Consider the following 23,133-nt stretch of genomic DNA (forward strand, 5'->3'; position numbering starts at 1 on the left):
GAGGCCAAAGGCAAAAGTGACCATGGCCAACGGAAAAGGAGGTGGTGTCAAAACACCAGCACATTTTAGCTTAAAGGTTTTACAGCCACCAACTAAGTCTTAGAAGTATCATGTCAACCTTTTAGAATGGAGGAAAAATGCTCCAAAGCCAGGAAGCTGTCAAACAATCCGTGGTCAGGGGAAATGGGGCAGGTCCAGAGGAAGGGAGCATTCCCATCTGGAGAACTCCAGAAAACTGGATTAGGACCTCATGAGGGCTGGACTGGGCACCAGGGCTTGAGGTTTTGCACCCCTGTTTTAGAGGAAGAGGTCAGGGAAGAATGGGCATGTTCCCTCAGGAATATCCGATTAAAATAAATATCTATATAAATATGTATTACACATATACATACACAACATGAAATTGCAATGAAAACTGAAAGAGGGAAGGTGGAAAACTTAGGCCTAAAACTCCACACTGGGATAAATTGGACCATTTGCTTTGTTTTTTATTTACCTTTGCATTTGAAAGTGGGGGAAGCCGTATTTGGATCTGAAATAATGAAAGCCAATGTTTGTGCTCATATACCCGGAGATTCTAAGGGAAAGGTTTGACAACTTTGACAAGGACGGAGATTGGATGGGTTTCTGTTGTGACAAGATGGGGTTGTGATGCACCAAAGAGCTTAGAACAAAGCCGTCTAAGGAAAATAACAACTTTGTGTTTTTGCAATGCTGAGAGAAAAGGGCAGGAAACATAGGGTGACCATATGGAAAGGAAGACAGGGCTCTCTTATCTTTAACAGTTGCATAGAAAAGGGAATTTCAGCAGGTGTTATTTGTATGCATGCAGCACCTGGTAAAATTCCCTCTTCATCACAACAGTTAAAGCTGCAGGAGTCCTGCCCTCTTTTGTATCTCGTCACTCTAGTATAGCTCCTGCTGCTTCAACTGTCATGATCAAGAGGGAATTTCACCAGGTGCTGCATGCATACAAATGACACTTGCTGAAGTTCCCTTTTCTATACAACTGTTAAAGATACAGGAGCCCTGTCCTCCTTTTCATATGGTCACCCCAACTGGAAACAGAGACAATAACTACACAGAAAGGCAGCAAACTCTAATTATGTTCAAAATGTGACAGCTCACGTTACCTGTAAAAAGCATTACAATGAAATGTGCGGTACCTGCTAATATAATTTAGGGACGTTTGATTTTATTAGTAAATGGCATGTTCACAAGCATTTTGCCCCGACAGAGGAATCTTAATATATATGGTATGCTTGCCTCTGTACCTCATACTCTTTTAAGGTCTAGTGTACAATATCATCCCATGCGATAATTGAAATAAGAGCATCTAGGAAAGCTAAGCCTTTCTGGAAAGAGTTTTGCCCCGGGCGAATATTTTCTCTATTGACAGAAGAGCAAAGGAACAGTCCTGGGGTCTGGCAATTGTTCTTAAAAGCAAGGGGGACCCAGAAAAGTCATTAACAGGTTAGGCCACAATGGCCTCCATGAAACAGCTTTTCCTGAAAGATCTCAACTGTGCAAGAACCAAAGGGGCTCTGTAAAGAACAAGACAAATGATCCTTTTCTATAGAGGACACAGGTTTATTACAATCACTAAGGGAAACGACATTAAACTGACCCTGGAGAAAGAAAACTAGCTTCTTTCTCTCTCTTCTTCTGAAAGCTGCTAACAAACGCCACTTTTATTTCCTCTAAACTCAACTGTACCAATTCTGCATGGGCTGGAGAAGCAAGTACTGCAGCAGCATTTTAATCTGAGAAGAGGAAGGTAAGCAAACGGCAAACAGGTAATCAAAAGTAGGAATAAAATCACAACTCAGGGCTATGTATACTCAGAGCTAAAAAAATTAACATTCTTGCCAAGAAAAGCTCAATTCTGCAACATTTTGGATATTTTGCATAATTTATTCTGTCATTTATACTCCTTTGCATAATTTATTTTGGTTTTGCTCAATTGGGGGAGGGGTATGCAAAGCTCTGAAGCTCCACCCCTAATCACTTATTCAGCCCCCCCACCCCTCTGATTTATGACATTTCTGCAGACTTTGCCCACATACTTTCATGGATATCTTTACAACGGTAAGGGCTAGAATCATGTTCTTTGTTTTAAACCGAAAGCTGAGATTCTTGGGAAGCGAATCTCCACACTTCTCCAATACCACATTCTGCGGGATTTCTGCTTTCCTTCAAAGGGTAGCACACACACTAAACTTCGTAGTACAAAGGAGTGTATGAACTCATTTGGTGATTCGGACCATTTTTATCATGCAGCCCTTGACACCAACAAGGGTCTAGTCTGTGGCCCAAATAAGCTCCCCGTCTTTATATGTATGGACATTCAAATGTCTCTATATCTCCAACATAATCCACACCCAGTAATTCCTCCTTGTAAGGAAGACTGCAATAGTCTGTCTTCTCCACAGTCAACAACACAGTTCTGAGCAAGTGATGGCATGAAAATCCTTTTGTTGCTGCTTTCTAAGACCCTCGAGCATTTCTTTTCGTGCAGCTTACCATGAAATGCTGACATCATATGAACATTTCTATGGTGCCTTGGCCTGGATTCACCTTCATTTGAGACGATGTCAGGGATTTGGAAAGATGCCAGCTATTGAATATGCCTTAAAACGCATTCATCTCTACTCTAACTGAGGGCCTTGCTAGACCTACCTGATAATCTGGTGGGAGTCAGGGCGAGACCGCACTGCAGCTAGCGTGGGCCGTCACCCCTAGCTAGACGTAACACGTGACGGGGTAAGGGAAAGCCCCGTCGCGTCCTCCATTTTTTTTTATCTTAAAGGGGCCATATGCGCAGGAGCGCACCAATGAAAAAGTAAGTAGTTTTTTTTAAAAAAAGGGTTCTCCGCTCCCCCTGCCCCTGATTTCCCCTCCACAATGTCTGATGCCCCCCGCCTGCTCGCTCGCCCGTCCTCCCCCCCGCTTGCCATGCCCGCCCTCACTCGCCATGCCCGCCCCCACTCGCCATGCCCATCCCCGCTTGCCATGCTCTGGCCCCGTTCTTCTTCCCCCCCCCCCCGTCTGCCATGTCTGATGGCCCCCTGCCCGCTCACCAGCCCACTCGCCATGCCCACCCGATCACCCGCCTGCCATGTCCAATGCCCCCTCTGCGCCCCCCCCCGTCCGTGATCTCCCTACCCTGGCTCCGCTCTTCCTCCCACCATCTCTCCTGCCGGGTCCGTTCTTTCCCCCGGCCCCCATCTCCCCCCCCCCGTGATTCCCCCCCGCCCGATGGGCACAGCGCTCCTATGGAATGCTGTGCCCATTGCGCGGCTTCCCCCCGCTACTTGCGAGTAAGCGAGCAGCTGGGAAAAGCCATGGAAGCCTTAGCCCGGGGCTGCGGAAAAGCCGGGCCATAAGCGGATCCGGTTATCCCGGGTCAAGGGAGGACTTAGCCCGGCCTGACCCCGGGATCCCCTGTGCGTCGTCTGCATGCACAGCAGGGAGCCCGGGCCTCACACCGGGCTAAGCCCTCGTCTAGCAACGGCCTGAGTGTCACAATTCCCTGATGCCTACAAATCTTGTAGTATCTCCTAATTCCACCCTCAGGATCACTAACATAGATGACAAACCCCACTTGCCCTATAAACAGAGTGATGTTAAAAGTCAATGTAGGCTTAAATGACATATTGTTCTCTTGGGAATACATCTTCTGCATCTGTATACTCCATTTATTATTTCCTAATCAATTTGTTTGCTTTACAACCAGTGTTCATACGATGTGTATTGTTCCAAGTTGCCAGGCTATTGTGAGCATCATCACACAAGGGAAAATCGTGTTTGCTTTCCATGGCAAACATGCACGTGGCCCATTCAGTGGGCCGTTTTGATCCCACTGCTTCTCCCGAACACAGCAGGAGACAGCGGCAACTTCCATCTTTAAAAATAAGTTGGAATTACTGGGGAATTACTGGGGTGGGCTTTTTTATAGTGCGACGAAGGCTAGAAGGGGTGGGAGGCAGACAACATCGTGAGAGGGACCCGCGGAAATCCGCGAGTGCCCGGAGCTCTGTGTTTTTCTAATAATGTGGTAGGACATTCCCTATTGCTCTTTCAGCATCAACAATTCTGAAGTCAGGGCTATGCTTTTGCTCATGATACCAAGAGGGCTGCAGCTGAGCTGGAGCAATTACATTCTGCCCCATCCCAACAGTTAATCAAATCAGTGTCCCTTCCTATTTTACGAAAGGGCCTTCTTGACCTCCCTTCCCGGAGAACTGCAAACTTTAAACCACCATGGGCATTCGCTACATGATGTGAGTCTATTATATTAATTACTCAAGCTGGGTGGCCTGCCATCTCAGTTTTTTTATTTTTCCCTCCCTTTTGTGTTTTTAAAGTTGTCATTCACTGGCTGAGGATTTCAATACTCCTCCTGGCTTCTTTATTTGTGGTTTTAACGCTACTCAAGACAGATAGGCAGGCAAGACGAAAGGGCATGAATGAAAGGACAGTTTTTAAAATGGGAATAATAGCAGTCTCATTCACAGGGTTGTTGTGAGAGTGAATGAGGCAAGAGTTGCCAAGCACTCAGTGCGCTGAAAATTGCTACAGAAAGAAATCATCCTCATCACCATCGTCTTAACTTTACTAACTGAAATATTCTGCAGCAAGCAAGAAACTGCAAAATTAAAGTAGAACATTTACAACAACAACGGGCAACCTCATCTGGTTCCCCCGGCCACATTATCATCATCCAATTCAATGGCACACCTCTATGTATTATTATTATTATTATTATTATTATTATTATTATTATTTATTTATTTATATAGCACCATCAATGTACATGGTGCTGTACAGAGTAAAACAATAAATAGCAGGACCCTGCCGCATAGGCTTACATTCTAATAAAGTCATAATAAAACAATAAGGAGGGGAAGAGAATGCACCAAACAGGCAGTATAAAAGTGAGAACAACATCAAGTTTTAAAAGCTTTAGGAAAAAGAAAAGTTTTTAGCTGAGCTTTAAAAGCTGCGATTGAACTTGTAGTTCTCAAATGTTCTGGAAGAGCGTTCCAGGCGTAAGGGGCAGCAGAAGAAAATGGACGAAGCCCAGCAAGGGAAGTAGAGGCCCTTGGGCAGGTGAGAAACATGGCATCAGAGGAGCAAAGAGCACGAGCGGGGCAATAGTGTGAGATGAGAGAGGAAAGATAGGAAGGAGCTAGACCGTGAAAAGCTTTGTAGGTCAACAGGAGAAGTTTATATTGGATTCTGAAGTGAATTGGAAGCCAATGAAGAGATTTGCCCAAAGTACGAGTGGTGATATCACAGTGGCAAGCCCATCAGCAATTACTTTGATCGCAACTACTAATTTATTTATTTAAAACATTTCTATACTGCCTTTCTGGAAAACCCAATCAAGATAGTTAATAATAAATTCAGAAAACACAAACCAGAAACAAATAAAAATATAGTAAAATGTTAAAAGCAACCTTAAAAACCAATTTTAAAAGCCAAATTAAAAAGATGTGTCTGGACCCCGTTCCTGAATGCAGACAGAGTAGGGTCCAGTCGTAGCTCCATAGGAAGTATGCTTCAGAATCACCAATCAAGCTAGGAATCATTAGGTCACAGTGGAAATGTTTTCCCCTTAGTCACAGTTTTCACATAAGGCCTCATATTCCCGAATCCCAACTAATTCCTTTAAATTGCGAAAGTAATTCCTTTCCACTGGGCAAGCTTGACCCAAAGGGAGAAATCCTGCAAGGCCTTCCCACCTTTCCACATACTTTATGTTCATAGGAAAAAATAAACAAAACAAATTATTCCCAAAGCACTACATGACAGAAGTAGCATTCAGAGGCAGCCAAACTTTTCCAGAGAGCTACCTTTTGCTGTGCAGTTCTTGTGGGCAATAAAACAAATCTTGCTTTCCGCTCAAACCCTTGAAATCCAGTTTACATTGCATAACTTATTGGCCCCGTTCAGACAACACGCTAAACCACGCTGCTTAACCACAAAATAGTTAAGGGAATGCATCAAGGTTAATGCATTCCATTAACCATTTTGGGGTTAAGCAGCATGGTTTAGTGTGGCTCCATTCAGACAACACGCTAAACCACGCTGCTTAACCACAAAATAGTTAAGGGAATGCATTGACCTTAATGCATTCCGTTAACCATTTTGTGGTTAAGCAGCGTGGTTTAGCGTGTTGTCTGAACAAAAGCTCACAAAACCAAATAGAATTCTAGCATGCCAATTCCACAAGAGAAAAAGAACATAAGGATGCACAAATAAGGAGTTTCCAAGGGCACATTCATAGCCCAAGCTGCTTGAAAAACAATTTCACATGTGTGTCTTTGCATGTAGCATTTTAAAGGGAACTGTACCGGATCCTTTCAGAAGCCAAGATGGCACAGTGAGAACCTGCTGAGACAGTAACGCCCTTTAAATGCTACATCATCAAAATCGCACCCCTGAGCTGAATGCCCAACACAATGAATACCAGAGAGGAAAGTGTTTACAGCACAGACTCCCTCCTCAGCCTGTTCTATTCAGCAAGCAACTGGGAGCCAGTTCTTGCCAGCATCTTCCCCTCCTGTCAGATTCAGTATGCGCTTGAAAGGAAAGGCTACCGCATAAGTTACTGTCAGACCTTTCAGCAATGGAAAAGCTCTCTCCAAGGAGAGGCAATCTGCCCCTCTCCCCAGGCCCCCCATTCAAGATTTCTGCCCACATCCCCTCTTGTACTGGAGCTCTGTTTAAATATTTAACTAGAGAGTTTCAAAATGAAACTGCCTGCTTTGACATGCAGACGTGGTCCCCAAACAGGCCACGTCCCTGATTGGAGTCAGATGCCCATCGTCCTTGATCACAGAATTGCATCAGACAGGGGGGATTATTTTTCTTACTGGTTCCCAAAAAGAAAGCACGATCCCTTTGGGGAGATTTCCGACAGAAAAGGATCGCCAAAACACCTAGCCCAAAGCCACTTAGTGTTGTGGTAATCAGCATAAAATAACAGATTCATTATGCATAATTTGCAACATTACTTTACTTGTTGTCTGCTGGTGAGAAATACTGCCTTTCTTGGAATTCTCTCCCCTAGGCTAAAATTTAACAAACAGCCATAATAAGAGCCTCAGATAGAGCAGGCAGCAAAAGCTGCTAAATTAGCATCATTACAGTGCATTCACTCTGCCAGCATAAAAAAAAAGCTATACTAACATGTTCAGAGTTGTTTTAATATGTGTTTTATTGTGTTGAAATTTCATTATAGACTTTACAGGCAAACCAGACAGTAAGGGAGTGGTATTTTCATATACATTGATAACATTTCTATCTATAAAAGGTACAGCTTGCTCAATGTATGTCTTATTTCTTTAAAGTCATGTAGCAGTGAAACAGAAGGTAGTCAAAAGGCAACCAGGATGATCAGGGGTCTGGAAACAAAGCCCTATGAAGAGAGACTGAAAGAACTGGGCATGTTTAGCCTGGAGAAGAGAAGATTGAGGGGAGACATGATAATACTCTTCAAGTACTTAAAAGGTTGTCACACAGAGGAGGGCCAGGATCTCTTCTCGATCCTCCCAGAGTGCAGGACACGGAATAATGGGCTCAAATTAAAGGAAGCCAGATTCCAGCTGGACATCAGGAAAAACTTCCTGACTGTTAGAGCAGTACGACAATGGAATCAGTTACTTAGGGAGGTTGTGGGCTCTCCCACACTAGAGGCCTTCAAGAGGCAGCTGGACAACCATCTGTCAGGGATGCTTTAGGGTGGATTCCTGCATTGAGCAGGGGGTTGGACTCGATGGCCTTGTAGGCCCCTTCCAACTCTGCTATTCTATGATTCTATGATTCATTCCCCCTATGACTTCATTATTTCCAGACAATTTACATCTCTAGTCTTTCTACAAAAGTGTTCTTATTACATAGTTTTTAGAAATCATTTTAGGGTGAGTAAAGACTGGGTAAGAATACAAAAATAATTTCTCTAAAATTCTAAAATAAAACTATTTCAGAATCCGAAGCTGTTCTATTTTTCCAACTTTTTGAAAAACAAAACAAAAACAGTCCTATGGGGGGGAAAACCAGGAAAACAGCCTTTTCCCCATCTCAATCCCTACCCACGGCTTTTTCTACCATCTAGCCTGATGAAGAGTTCTGGAGAACTCAAAAGCTTGCACATTTTGTGGGGTTTTGGTTGGTCCTAATAAATGTATTGTGCAACCGTGGATTTTGGATTTATTTCTCATGGACCAATCCAGCTACTTTATGCTTTATTTTATTTTTGTTGGTTTGTAGTTTTATACAAGCACAGTTCTTAGAAAACGAACACGCTTTCTCTAAATCCAGGGAGTATACTGAATAAGCTCTCTGATTAATCTGGTATAGTTTATTGATATATGTAGTCATTTTAACTGCATTTCCTTGGTAATTTCTCCCCAGCTTACCCATCATATATTGTACTTCAGAAATAAAGCACACTTCTTTAAAAATATAAAACATTTTTAATCTATATCATACAAAAGGTCTGAACAAACTGCTGCTTCTCAAGTTATGCACAGTGACCCAATACAGCTTATCAAAAGAGAAGAAAGGTTCCTGCACACCAGATACTTTGCACCTTAGTATTATTACACTTGGTCTTGACAAGCCATCATGAACTCTGATCCCAAAAGGATTGAGCTAACATTCAACAACAGGATATCAGCAACTCTTTTTAAAATCCCTGAAGTGACTACTCAAACTGCAGTTATTTGCTTTCTTTTGTATTGAAGTGGAGTGTCACCTTTCAGATTCTTCACTCTGACTGTAGAAAAGATCCCGAAAGCTCAAATGTCCCTACAACCTCACCCACAAAAGCTGGGCCAATATTGACTTTGTGTCTTCCACTCTTCAAGATCATATCAACCATCCTAAAGGGTAATTTGCCACCCATTAACACTGATGTATGCCAATTAAATACATGAAATATATGTAGGATAGTCATTTATGAATAGTTCCCTAAAGCCTTGTTTAGTTTATTGTCTCTCCACACCTTTCTAAAACTGAAAGAGTCCCTTGATCAAGGAGTATGAGCCTGAAGCCCTTTTTTCCCCTGCAGTTACCTGTCCAAGATCCAAGGTGACGTTGACCTCGTTGAATTCCAGCCTACGAGAAAGGGGTGGGCTCTGCCACCAGCGTTCCGTGCCGTCAATAGCATTGGTAATGGGATGGGCTTTGTTGCTGTTTGCAGATGAACAGATGTCACAGTACTGCCCCTGGGATGAAAAAGCACAAACAGAAAAAGTTACAGGCCATAGACAAGACCATACCCCTTTTATTCATGAGAAATATGGACCCATATCCTCATTCCACACCCATGATCACTAACACGGATTACATTCATTTCTCCAAGCATAGGATCCAGTCCTGATGTACTGAGGGGACTCTCCTAACCAGGGGTGTACAACCTGTGGCCCTCAGCCCAGTTTCATGCAGGTGGAATGGTAGCACAGAGAGAGAGGAGTGGGCGGAAAATGGAGGGAAGCTGAAATGGGCAGAGCTATGCAAGAAAAAATGGAGTCCATCCCTATCCTGAACCACGCTTGACTTTCTACCCCTGCTGTAGGGAAACATTTCAATCTCCCAGAACACTCTGTCAACGACATTAAGGTGACCAAGCTCGAACAAACATTTTCAAATCCAAATACCAACACAAAAATCGTTGAAGTACAATTCATCAAGAGAAACATCTGTGTTTCTTGCGGTCTGAAAACGTGCAAACATTTGTTTGGTTTTTAATAATACTGCCTCTGCTTATCTGCTTACCATTGCAATGATATCATCCAACAAATATTTTGTGAATGGCAATTGCTGAGATAATTATCACTGTCTGTACTTTTTGAATTTCAATTCCCTCTGACCACACAGGTCTTCTGCATCCCCCTCCAGCATGTGTACATAAATCTATCAATTTGAGATTAGCACTTAATGCATCTGAGGAAGTGGACGGTTTACATGAAAGCTTATGCCAGAATAATTAAATTCGTTAGTCTTTAAGGGAACACAAGATTCTTTGTTAGTCTTTGTTGTCTGCAACAGACTAACGCAGCTACCTCCCTGGAAATTGTTCAAAAAGAAAATCACCAAAGAAAGCAATACTGACATCAACATCTGCACACATTTAGGTGAACCAGACTAGATTCCTAGCAGAAAGGAAACAGAGAATCCCCTGAATCCGTTCTTCCCAGCCTTACAGGACAAAGACGTGTGCAAGCAAATATGCGATGTTCAATGTCCCGAACAAGCCCACCTTCTAATTAACTTGACTAAAGACAGAAGTATGTCAGAGATGTACAAAGAAGGGCTGGAACTGGTTAGAATGGCTATTTTCTGTCTGTGTGATAAGATGCCGCACAAGGGTTGTTTAAAAAAAGAGAAAAGCAACTGCATTCCAGGATAACATGAAGCCCAGAACCTACTCTTTCTCTGACAATATCTATGTCAGTGGTTAACAGTGAATGGGCTGCTGCCACCAATGAATGTGTGATGTCTACCTGGTTGCTATCACTACCAAAAACAATGCAAAGCACCCACTTACATGTTTTCTCTAGTTCCCTACCTTGCTTTTTCCTGGAAAAGGCCTCACGCTATATGACAGCTGTCAAATTGTGAGAAGTGGGGCAGAGATGGAGAAGAGGCCTGTCAGTCATGATGGTTATATGGAATCTCCATGATCAGAGGAAGTCTACCTGTGAATAACAGGTGCTGGTAGAGTTGCTAATGCCCTTGTGCCCTGCTTGTGGGCTTCTAAGAGGCATCTGATTGGCCACTGTGGGAAGCATGGTGCTGGATTAGATAGGCCTTTGCTGTGATCCAGGGGGCTTCTTTTTATGTTCTTGAGCGAGATGAAATCTAGTGCCAACCGCTTTCCTATGCAGAGAAGCCCACCACTACCCATCACTTAACTAGATCCCATAGTTATTACCATAAAAAAAACCTAAAGTGGAGGGTAAACGTTCCCAATTTTGGGGGGTGGGTCTGAAAACATCTTCACACACCAATGTGTGAAATACGATATTGGGGTCCTTCTGGGCTCAAAGCTTAGACGTTATGTCAATGGTGATGAACTTATGTCATACCTGATGCCTTCACTGATATTATGACAAATCTCAATCTGAATAGGTAAAGATGAGCTCTAGCGTGTGAACGTTGCTGCCTACTGTTTTAATAAGATCAAATGCCCGTGTACCTTCCAATATTGGTCAGAGCAAAACAGACTCATTAATTCTTTTGCAGCATATGAAAGCCACAGTCATCACAGAGTCATAAAGAATAAGTAGTTTCCATGGTATCACTGGGTTATATAAAATGGGATCCCAAATCAACATGGATATCCCTACAAATTGAATTTATATTGGGGGCATTTTTCTCTCTTCCACACAACCTAAATGATAGGCAAAGAGCAATTTAAATAGCATCCATCTATTTAAATATGATAGCGTATGAAAAGCAACAGTGTCTATTTTCCTTGGGAAAATGAGCAGCCCTGCAGATGAGCAGAAGTTAATTCTTGCTCTTGCTTATTACTGTTGAGAATACACTTCTCTCCCATATGAGAAAATATACATTCTACATGATATCTCCCAACAAGGAAATAAATACATGCTAGGGCATTTTAAGGCATGGTGGTTGGTGGCATGGCAAAGCTGAACAATCTTACAGACAGATAAATACATAAATAAATAAATCTTGTTTATAAAAGCCCCAAGGAAACAAATCAGTCAATCTTGTAGATTTAAACAAATTGCAAAAAGTACAACAGTAGGATATATGACTATAAGAGGGGGGGGGGGGGTTTCCAGGAAGGAGACCTGAAAGAACCATTGAAATGGTAAGGGAAGACGAGGAAGTTACAAAAAGGATTAAGGAATTTAATACCTTTGCTATCAGAACAAACTGAGATAACTGGATCAGGTTTGAATGGGGGAGCTTCCTCTCAAGGAATTACAAATCTAATCCTTTCTCCCATTTAAATCAAAGGGATTGTTGCAGTCTTTGCAAATTGTAATATAAACCTTGCGAGGAAGTAGGGTAGACCAAGGACACTGGTGGACAAAATTCTAGCATTTCTTGCCTTAATATATTCTTCTCCACAAAAGCTACTGGCCTCACAGCTCTGTTTTATAAACACATCATGGACTAGGACAAAGGCATTCTGAAATAGTGAAACAAGCTCTAGAAGGACATGCATCCCTTAGAAAGGATGCACCATGCTGCTAATGATAGTGGCAATGAGACAGTAGAGAATAAACATGATTGACTCCAACGTCAGTAAGCGAGGTTGTCTGGAAACTCCAATTAAAATCAACACTGGAAATCCCCCATGCCGAACTGTACAGTATACTGCTACTATTGCACTCTGAATACACAAAGTGTTTCAATGCTTGTGCACTTCCAAATGCCTGTTTTCTCCAGTCCCCACACTGCTTCTACGGGTGATCAGCTTGCTACCATAATGGCAAGCCAGCATCCCAGACACTAGCTGGGTGTCAACTGGGCTGATCGCAGCTAACTTTTGGCATGATCAGCATGCAATAGTGGGAATGTATCTGTCAATGTGAGAAGCTTTTGGAAACCTTCCAATCAGAGTTAAACCTGTGTGAGTCTCAAAAGTAATCAATGTATGCTAACTCCTTATGGCTTCTGTCAGAATTCTGCTTAACTCTCCTATCAGTTGCTTCTGTTACAGTTTTGACCATATCAAACTGCATTTTTCCTAGACCTCCATGTTAGATTACTGCAATGTGCTCTACGTGGAGCTCCCTTTGAAGATGATTTAGAAACTGCAGCTTGTGTAAAATGCGGTGGCCAGAAGGGACTAAAAGGTCCAAACATAAAAGATTGACTCTGGCCCGGTTGTACTGGCTGCCTATACGCTTCTGAGCTCGATTCAAGGCACTGGTTTTAAGCTATAAAGCTCACACAGCTTCAGACTGCAATACATGATAGAACATCTCTTCCAAACATGAACCTACCCATACTCTATACTCAACGTCTGAGGTCTTTCTCCAGGTGTCTCCTTCAAGGGAAGCTAGGAAGGTGGCAACAATAAGAGGGCCTTCTTAGTGATGGGCCCCAATCTGTCGAATGATCTCCCCAATGAGGCCCACCTGGTGCTAGCATTGTTCTCTTTTCGGCATTAAGACTTACAGTGTCTCTTCTCTCAGGCATTTGGCAGCCCTTGATAAGTTTTTAATTAGGCCTGGATCTGTCTTTGGTTATGGCTGATTGTTCAAAGTTGTGTTTAGTTATATGTTGTCTCCCATGTATAATGTCTGTGTGTTTTATGTAAATGGCTTTTAAATTTTATATATTGTCTTTTAATGTTTTAATCTTCGTAAACCGCTCAGAGAACTTCAGCTGTGGGGCGATATAGAAATGTAATAAATAATAACAATAATAATACATTAAAATCAACTTTGTATATAAGCGGATTATATAAATAAATAATTTGGAAGTGTTTACTTTTGACGGATAGTGCACTCAGTCTTCCCCTGAATGACATACAGACTAGATGCTGGACTAGATGGACCCCTGGTGTCATCCAGCATGGCTCTTATGTTCTTAGCTAGCCCTCACACATAGGCCTCATTCGCACAATCACCGTAGCCACAGTGGGTTGCAGTATGTGCCAGCAGTGATTGTGAATATTCAACCTATGGCTCATCGTGAGATGTGAACCCAGCAAGGGTGGGTTGTTGCTGTGGTTAACAAACCATCCACAACCCATGGGCTATTTGTGAGTGGTATGTTAACCACGGCAACAACCCACCCTGTACCAGGTTCATAAAGCAACCATTCACCACGGCTTGAATACTCACAATAGCCATGGTGGGCTGCAGTGATCATGCAAACCAAAACATACAAACACACTTCCTCACCTTCTGTGGGTGATGAGAAAGTGGTAAAGAGCATATGCTGCATCTTGAGACCATAATGTAATGCAGTATCCCCATAAAAATATGGCTTACAATTTGGATTTCGATAGAATCATAACAGAAGTACAAGAAAAAAGTAAATATTCAGTGAGTTACAAAATGCCAGTAAAAAAGAAGAAGCTTTTTTTAAAACCTGATCTCAAATTTCTATTTACTAAGTTTAAGAAATGGATGTTGCAAGATTAATGGTCATAAAGAGCTTCAGTGTCTAGTGATCTTAAAATGATCTACATAAGAACTGAATGCTTTAACTCAGTGGTTCCCAATTGGTGGTTTGCAGACCCCAGGGGGTCCACGTAACCCACCCAGGGGGTCCGTGGCACCATCCACATATTCACCATTCATTTCTGGAGTCCACTGACAACGAATTCCTACCAGAAGTAAAATATAACATCACTGAGCACCTGCGACTAGCTTCAGAGATTACTTCCCTGCACCTAATCTTGAAAACTCATGGATAAGGAATCCTTTTGAATGTGGTGATGTACAACTAACAACTCTATCTGCGGAAGAGCAAGATGCACTTGTTGACGTGACTTGTGATGGTTCATTGAAATCATTTTTCAAAGAATAAAGACTGGACCAATTCTGGGTGAAGGTTTTTCCTGATTATAAGAAGTTAGGTGAAAAAGCTTTGAAACATCGAGTTCCCTTTTGTTCCACATATCTTTGTGAACAAGCATTTTTGACGTTTTGTTATATGAAGAACAAGCATAGAAATCGGCTTGATATTGATCCAGATTTGTGATTAAAAGTAGGAAATATTGAACCGGATGTGGAAGGGACTGTTCAGGACAAAAAGAGGGATGATTTCTCCCATCACATTTACGTTTAGTAGCTGCTAGACATGTCATAATTTGTTCAATTGTAAACTAGACATTAGTAAAATTAAATTTGTCTTTATATTCCTAACTAAAGCATTGTTATTTTTGCGTGATAATATCACAAATATCACAGATTTTATGGACTGTTTTTAGTATACCTAAAATCCTTTGCTTATTAGGGGCTACCCCTTATTTTCTCCCAAAAATTGCTTCGCACAAGTAACTACCATAGAGATAACAATTTTTTCAAAAGTAGGGGGGCCATGGCTTGGCATTTGAAAAACAAGGGGTCCGCAGTACTTAGCTAATTGGAAACCACTGCTTTAACCAAACTCACTGGTCTGAAGATGGGGGAAAAGGAAAACGTTGCAGCAGCTACGATCGATATGAAACTCACTGATCCCTTGCTATTTTGACACTCCTATGAAAGCTGCTGTTTTAACTGCCTGTTCTCTTAGGTAGAGACTAAAGTCTTCCGGACTAAAGCTGTGTTTTGTTGGGGAATGATATATGAGATCGAGCAGGTGAAAGGGTTAGGGCAAGTGCAATTGGCAAAACATGAAGAATTCTAGAAACATAGACTCAAGAGTTCATCATTATTATTGCTGTTGAAACTGAACATCCTCCACCCCCTTGGCTACACACCTCCATCACTGATTTAGTCACTAAGGAGTGTTGAAATCCCTAAAGACAATGAACTAAGAACTGTGACCTTTGCAAATACCAGCTTCTCTCCTTTTGCTTCCCTTTTTTCTTTTAGATGCTGCGCTATGGGAAGAAGAAGCCGACCACAAAAGGATTGTACTAAAGCTTTCAGATTGCGCAGAGGCAAGCCAGCCTACAAAGTAAGGTTTAGATCAAAGAGGCTTTGGTATCAAAGCTATACACAAGAACAGGAAGGGGGAATCACAACCACAATTCAACGCATGAATCTATGAAGCCATTAATTGTTAGTAATTGGTAGGATCCTAGAAAGGCCACATAAACGGGACAAGGCTGCATTTGGAAGGACATGAATCAGACTTCACAAGAGAGACAGAAAGAGTTGTTAGGAGACTCTAGATACTTTACTTAAGCCCTTTGAGCAGGTTTTAAGTAGTGGCTATAAATCAGATAATATGACATGGTGGCACCATTGTTAAACAATTGTTGCCTGTCAGACACATGAATGTAATCATCTCTCTTTAGCTATCTTTCGCTCCTTTAACGTACACATGTATCAGGTTGTACCAGTTCAAAAGAAAAAGTGATACACTGGATTAATTTACTTATTGGGTATATTCAACTTGGGCCTTAGCTAGACGGGGCGAAATCCCGGAGTGATCCCTGGGATCATCCCTGTGCGTTCACATGATGCACAAGGATCCCAGGATCAGGGAGGGATAATCCCTTCCTTGCCCCGGGATCTCGCCCTACCCTTTAAGCCCGGTTTTTCCATGGTCCTAGGCTGAGCCCGAGACCACGGAATGTGTGGCTGGGCGTCACGGTTTGTCCCGGTTCTTCGCGGTTCCTCACAAGGAGCCACGCACGGACCCACGCACGGGGCGCAGAGCTCCTCAGGGGTGGGGTGGGGTGAGCAGGGAAAATATTTTTTTTTAAAAAAAAAACTTACTTTTTGCGCACGAGCGCTCGTGCACATCTTCCCCTTTAAGAAAAACAAAATGGCAGGTGCAACGCCTCTCCCTCTGAGGTCGTCGCACGCCGCTTGTGAACAGAGGGGGAGATCTCGCGATAAAAATATTGGGAGATCTTCACCCCTCAGTCCCGCTAGACTGCTAGGTCTAGCTAAGGCCTTGGATTGAAATAAAAGAAACAGATTATCTGTCTTTACTCTAAAGGAGAAATGAGCAACTTCTGGCCCTCCAGATGTTTTGGCCTACAACTCCCAGCATTCTTCACCATTGGCAATGCAGGCTAGAGCTGATGGGAGTTTTAGGACAAAACATCTGGAGGGTCTCAAGTTGCCCACCCCTGCTCTAAAGCATTAGGCTAGCAAAAGCATGGCCTTTCCCAAGTTTCAAAGATGACATCCAAAGCAACCCTTTCAAGGATGATCAGCCCCTATTTAGACATACACACACCCCATCCCCAAAGAAAACCAATTTTCAGGGGTTCTGACCTCATAGCAGATCCCACATTTCATCCAAGGATGGACTCGTAGAAACATTCAACACACTAAGACAACAGGGACAGAAACTCTTTTGAAAAATCAGCCTCAAAGGTATTAGCTGATACTTCTGGAAACCATGATTGTGCTAATATAATGCTTGGAATGTGGGCCAGTTCACAGAGCGTGTGTGAGATCTATGTGAGATCTGATACTTCCCCGCTTGCATACACAATTTGAGCTGCACTTTGCCAGCCACTAACAAGGTCATCTGAATAAGGAGTCAGGATCAACTTTTCAGGCACCTAGAATGCTTTTCATCCTCAGTTTCAAACACCGAGTTTGTAAAATTGCTGACAATGTCAAATGCTTCTTGCTTTTGTCCACATATTGCTCGTTACTTTTACTGAAGAGCACTGGCGATAAGCAACACTCATCTCATAGAATCCCACTGAAGTATTCAGATCTGGCACCAATCTGCCTCAAATCACAATTCAGCAAAAAAATGGGTGCGGGATAGGGCAGCCAACAGGACCCTGTCACTGTGCCACCATCACTCATAATGGAAAGGCTTAGTGCCTAACACCAGAGCACAAAGTGGAATTTTATTCTCAATCGTGCAAGGTTTTACTCATGGATGAGGGCTGTCTCAACAGAGGTTATCACGACTCCAAAGCTAGCAGAAAGGAAGCCACTAAAACCACCAATCAAGGTACACCTGAAGCCTTTAATGCATCAGTCAATAAAGCTAAACAAGTCTTGTGTTACACCTTAAAGATTACCAAATTTATTGTAGCATGAGCACACACAGGCAAGAACCGGGGAAAGGGAGGGATCATCCTGGGGAAACAGATCCCCTGTGCATCATGTGAACACACAGGGATGATCCTGGGACGATCCCTGGGATATCGCCCCGTCTAGCTATGGCCGCAGTCTCCTTCCCCGTTTGTCCTTAGTCATGAGGATCCGTTCAGAAACTTTTGCTTCAGTTTGACAAAACCCTCAGCTTGCTATGTTGTCTGTTGTCTTTGGTTAACCTTAACTATGGTTAGTGGAAACAAACCAACTTCAAGCCAGTTTTACAAAGCTGGCTTGTTTCCACTAATCATAGTTAACACTAACCCTAGTTTAGGGTTCAGATATAAACTAAACTGGGTTTAACCTAAAACGGAAGTTTCCTAATCTCCTCCTTGCAGCAGATCTGAATGTGGAAAGGGGAGGGGGAGAACAGAAGCCCAAGGCTCCATGCGGCTCATTACTGTCATGCTAAGCTATGTTTTAGCCTGATGTCCAAGTACAGCCTTTAATTCTCTGGGTCTTTTACACATTACACATCAACAAACCCGAGTTTGCCAATAAGCATACAGTTAACAAGAAGCCATAACCACTCCTAGCTCCCTGCAGAATGTATCTGTACAATTCAGGTGTGTACAAATACTTGCTTATTACATTTTTCACTGAATACCTTTAAAAGGTAATCTGTACACTGCTCCTCAGCAAGAACAAAACAGGATTTGAACTGCTCGTTATACCAAAGCAACTGTTCATGTGAACATGCTTTCAGATAATCGCAGCCTAAACAGCATCTTACTATTTAGCAAGCGAACATTCACCAACAGAATATGTTCTTCATAAATTTCCAAAACAACACATGGGTGAGTTAATTGTTAACTGAAGATTCCAAGCAGCTAAAACTCTGGCAATTCAGAATATGTGAGCCTACATCCAAATCTAAGCATAAAACAACAGACACAAAACCTAACCTGCTTTTTGCCATGGTTAACTTTTCATTTGTGGGTGTCAAGCATCTTTGATTGTGAATGGATGAGTATAATACAATCCTTCCTAACCTTCCGCGGAGGAAGGACTCCAAGTGAACTGGCATCTCATCATTTCTCCTAGCCCAGCAGAAACCACAGTAGTCCCTGCTGCTTAGGTTTGTCTTAGGCTTTCTTCTCACAGGGGGAGGGGGGCTGGTTTCAGATTCCATTTGTTTCTCAACTACTCCGGTTGCCCTCGCGGGATTTATAACAGGCCCAGGACACAGGGAAATAAAACCTCCCTTGCTCGCTCTCTCGCTCTCCCCACCCCTTAACAAATCCTCTCTTGCAACTGGTCTCCATCCCAGATCTCCACGGTTGTTAAGCACTTTGCCAAGCACAAGTCCCTTTGAACAGCGGTACACTTTTGCCATCCGCATTCCTAGGAAATTCTTGGCCTGGAGTGCCTGCGGCTTCTCTGTCAGGTCCCAGTTTAAGCAGGCTGCATTTAGTTTAACATAAGCCTGTAATAATTGTTTATCCTTAACACACCCTTCTCTCCCACCCACATTCCTTCCAACAATTTGAGGACTTCTTCACACCTATATGCTCAAAATTCAGCACACTCCACTTTGGTTGGGAAACTGAGACACTTTTCCTCTAAACTGCTGAATATGGTATGACAAGAGACATTGCTGAGCATGGTGTGTACACTCAACCTACTATTGAATTTACTGAACTTCAAAAAAAAACCACCCAACTTGTTTAACCCGGACAAATAACATTAGTGTATATGCTACAAGCAACAATGCTGGGATCATTCAATCACTGTGTTGTCTGTCTCCAAAATAGTGTACATTTGTACATAAGTTTGGAAATTTTGTTTATTGCATTTCTATACCAACCAATAGCGAAGCTTTCCAAATGGTTTGGGGATATAATGAATCCAAACCTTGCACTATATGTGGAAGGAGATGTTTGCAGGGGGGCGATGGACGTCTTCTCCTGGACATCACACAAGGGAATCAGCCAAGAATAAGGCCAAATATGCTTGTGCTATCAAAGGCCCTTTCCACACCTAAGGGTTATCCCAGGAAAATGGAGGGATCATCCCTGCCTGATCCTGGGATCCCCTGTGTGGCATTTGGATGCACAGGAACAATCCTGGGGTGATCCTGGGATATAGGGCTGGTGAAGACATGCCCAAAGTGGGAGAAATCCCCTTCTTTTAGGGATTCTTTCTGCACACTTCCTGTTTAATGCTGTCCTAGGAGTTTTGGAAACGGACACAAAGAATTTCCTTTATGCACGTGTTATAGACAGCTACTTCTAACAGATGAAGTAACTATTTTCTTTAAATGTCAGTTGTTAGACTGCTGCCTAAACCATCCAACTCTTGTACCGAGCAAATCCTGATCTGTTTTCAGAGCATCCACGTAAGCGGCACCATGTAATGGTTAAGAAAATGAACTGGGATATTTGTAGTTTGATCCATGAACTCCTTGAGCCAAACCAGTGTGCCTCAGCTCCCACAGGTAATACAGGTATAACAGCACTGAGCTATTTTACAGTGTCACTGTAAGGAGGTGAACATGAAGTAGGAAAGCAGTACATGAATACTATGGGCTCATCTACACCAAGCAGGATATTCCACTATGAAAGTGGTATGAAAGCAGTATATAAAAGGCAGGAACCACACCAAGCAGGATATAGCGGTATGAAAGCAGTATATGGTATGTATCAATGGGCCCCAACAGTTGTCAGTGCACTTCAATACCACTATAAAGCAGCAGTGTGGCTCCTACATTTTATATACCACTTTCGTACCACTTTCATAGTGGAATATCTGCTTGGTGTAGATGAGCCCTATGATAATCTATCGGTATGGAAGTGGTCAATTCATTTTTACCAACCCAGATTTTTTTTTCTATTATACTCCATTGGGATTCTTTCATATGCCCATCAAAAGTGTTATTAACTACACTCCAGCGAAGTTAAGTAAATATAAATTTCATAGATTACAGCAGGTAAGTTAACTTTTCCCCACTAAAACCAATGAGTCTTAATACCACAAAAATGCTTAACTCTGGCTGGATAGACCTTTATTTAGGACCTGGAAGCAACAAGCGTGCATTGCAGTCAAGCATATTTGGTGAAACACAGAATGTAGTACTGCTGATAAATTTGAGTGTGTTGTGTCTAACAGCAGTAAGCACTTCCTAAAGCCGGTTTTCTGTCCTGCCAAGTCTGAGGAAAATCTTATCGCTCTCTTCATTTCTCTAGATTTCTGATTTCTAGTGTGATCAGATTTTCTTCCTCCCATTTGGCAGTCAAGTTCAGATATCCAGCTTAACAAGAGGTTTATCTGTGTACATCCAATATGCATGGGGTGGGTGGGCAGAGATGTGTAACCGCACCCCTCTTTAAAAGAGGAAGGTGCCGCTGCCATTCAATGGAGTTGCTTAAAAAAAAAGTGTGGTAAATTCAATGGTCCCATCAAATGCCTACTTTATAAAGCCCAGAGCAAACATTCGCCTGAGTGTGCAAACAGGCACAAACACACATTCGCAAGACACTTCCTCAGAAGAGCTTTTGTGTATCTGTCCTATTAGCTGAGAATCAATCTACCAGCCGCAAGTAAACTTAGAGATAATGCGGGGAGGGGGGGGCAAGTTGAGAGGTGTCTAACAAAAGACGGGAAAGGGGTTGGAGAATTCAAGGCTTCTTGCCCACACTGCTAGAAGGGGACAAAGATCTGATCTCAGGTTTGGAGAGATCATTTCTAAGGCAAGCTATTCTCCCCCACCTTCTCCTTCGTCCTTTAGCAGCCCAGTCCTATGCATACGGACTCGGAAGTGAGTCCTCACTGCGATCAAGGGTGTGGGGAGGTGGGGGAATCAGTTATTCCCAGGAAAGAATGCATAGGATTGCAGACTCGGTCCTAGCAACCGCTGCACGGCACCGAGCAACGGCGCAAACGCATCGCACGCTTTTGCGCGTTGCACGAGCGCGTGGCAAAACAGGATACACAAGACCGTGTAAAAGTGAAAGGCAGGCGTTTCCCCCGTAGAAGTGAAAGGCAGGCTTTCCCCCACCTCACCCCCTCTCGAGCCCCCTGCGAGGAAAAAATACCTGGATGGTCTGGTTGGGCTCCCCGCCTGCGACCGGCCCGCCCACGAGTTTGCAATACAAATCCTCCACCGCTCTGGGGGTCTTGGCGCCGGGCTCTTCCTCGCCGCAGGTCGCGCTGGCCGAGATCTTGGTGCCTTCGGCCAGGTTGAAGTAAGGCGGGTGCAAGCTGTGTCCGTTCACGTCCGCGTGGAAGGAGACCGGCTGCCCCTCCGAGCCAGGGGGCACGAGCGCCGCCACCGCCGCCGCCGCCAGCAGCAGCGCCGCCGCCAGCCGGGAAGGCGTCCGCGGAGCCCCCTCGTCGCTCGCCATCTTCACCGACGCTTCTCGCCAAAGGATCCGAAGAGTCCCAAGAACCGAAGAGGGGACCCGGGGGGTGGGGAGCGGGCGGGGTCGGTGGGCGGAAGGAGGGGGAATCAATGGGCCCCGGCAGCTAGTTTAGCGCGTCCCCGGAGGACTCATGGCTGAGGATCAAAGGGCAGAAGGAGGACTCCAAGCGGCGAGGGGAAAGTTTCAGCCCGGGCGAGGCGCAAGGCTGCCCAGTCAGCGGGGGAGACATCAACCTGCGGCTGGATCGCGCCCCCCAAGCTGCTCCTGCCTGCCTGCGGCCGCTGTGCAAAGTGGTGCTGGTGGTGCTGGTGGTGGTGCGCGATTTTCCTCCGGCCCCCAGAGAGGGAGGGAGGGAGGGAGGTCGGCGGGTAGGAGGGGCCGCGTGGGATTATTCATGCTCTGATTCTGCCCATTGTTGTGGCCGCTCCCGGCCCCGGGTTGTTAACCCGTTCGCGCAGCGCCGCCAGGGAGGGCGGGAGGAGGAGCGATGGGGGAGAGAGGGACCCCCACCCCACCCCCGCCGAAGCTCCACACCCAAGCCTCCGGGAGGAATGAGGAAAAAGCGCCCCCGAAGCACACGGAAGCCTCGTCGGAGTCGTTGCGATGAACATGGCATGCCTAGGGCAGCACCCGATGTGAGTCCTACGTGGAGTAGATCCGTTGAAATGAATGCAGCGTGCGTTACTTATGGCAAACTTAAGCCCCATTCATTTCAATGGGGCTGCTCTACATAGCACTGGCATTGGATGCTAACCATAGTGCCATGCATGCGATCAGGTGAGGAGTGTGAGTCTAGGCGCAGGTTCTTACTTCATAGAATCAGAACAGTAGAGTTGGAAGGGTCCTAGTAAGGCCATCCAGTCCAACCCCCTGCTCAATGCAGGAATCAACCCTAAAGCATCCCTGACAGATGGCTGTCCAGTCCAGTTGCATCTTGAAGGCCTCTAGTGTGGGAGAGCCCACGACCTCCCTAGGTCATTGGTTCCATTGTTGTACTGCTCTAATAGTAAGGAAGTTTTTCCTGA

General features: G+C 44.0%; 1 protein-coding gene across 1 annotated transcript in view; it reads right to left on the reverse strand.

Annotated features, from left to right (window-relative positions):
• Positions 1-22,090, reverse strand: part of LAMA5 (laminin subunit alpha 5) — a 256,947-nt gene extending 234,857 nt beyond the window's left edge. Inside the window, exons 1-2 of the mRNA XM_063142632.1 lie at positions 21,782-22,090; positions 9,084-9,236 (exon numbers count right to left, since the gene is read on the reverse strand). Coding sequence (XP_062998702.1) covers positions 9,084-9,236; positions 21,782-22,090 — 462 coding nt within the window. The remainder of the gene's footprint in view (positions 1-9,083; positions 9,237-21,781) is intronic.
• Positions 22,091-23,133: the final 1,043 nt, after the last annotated feature.

Source organism: Elgaria multicarinata, chromosome 1, assembly GCF_023053635.1.
Source record: "Elgaria multicarinata webbii isolate HBS135686 ecotype San Diego chromosome 1, rElgMul1.1.pri, whole genome shotgun sequence".
NCBI lineage: Eukaryota > Metazoa > Chordata > Lepidosauria > Squamata > Anguidae > Elgaria > Elgaria multicarinata.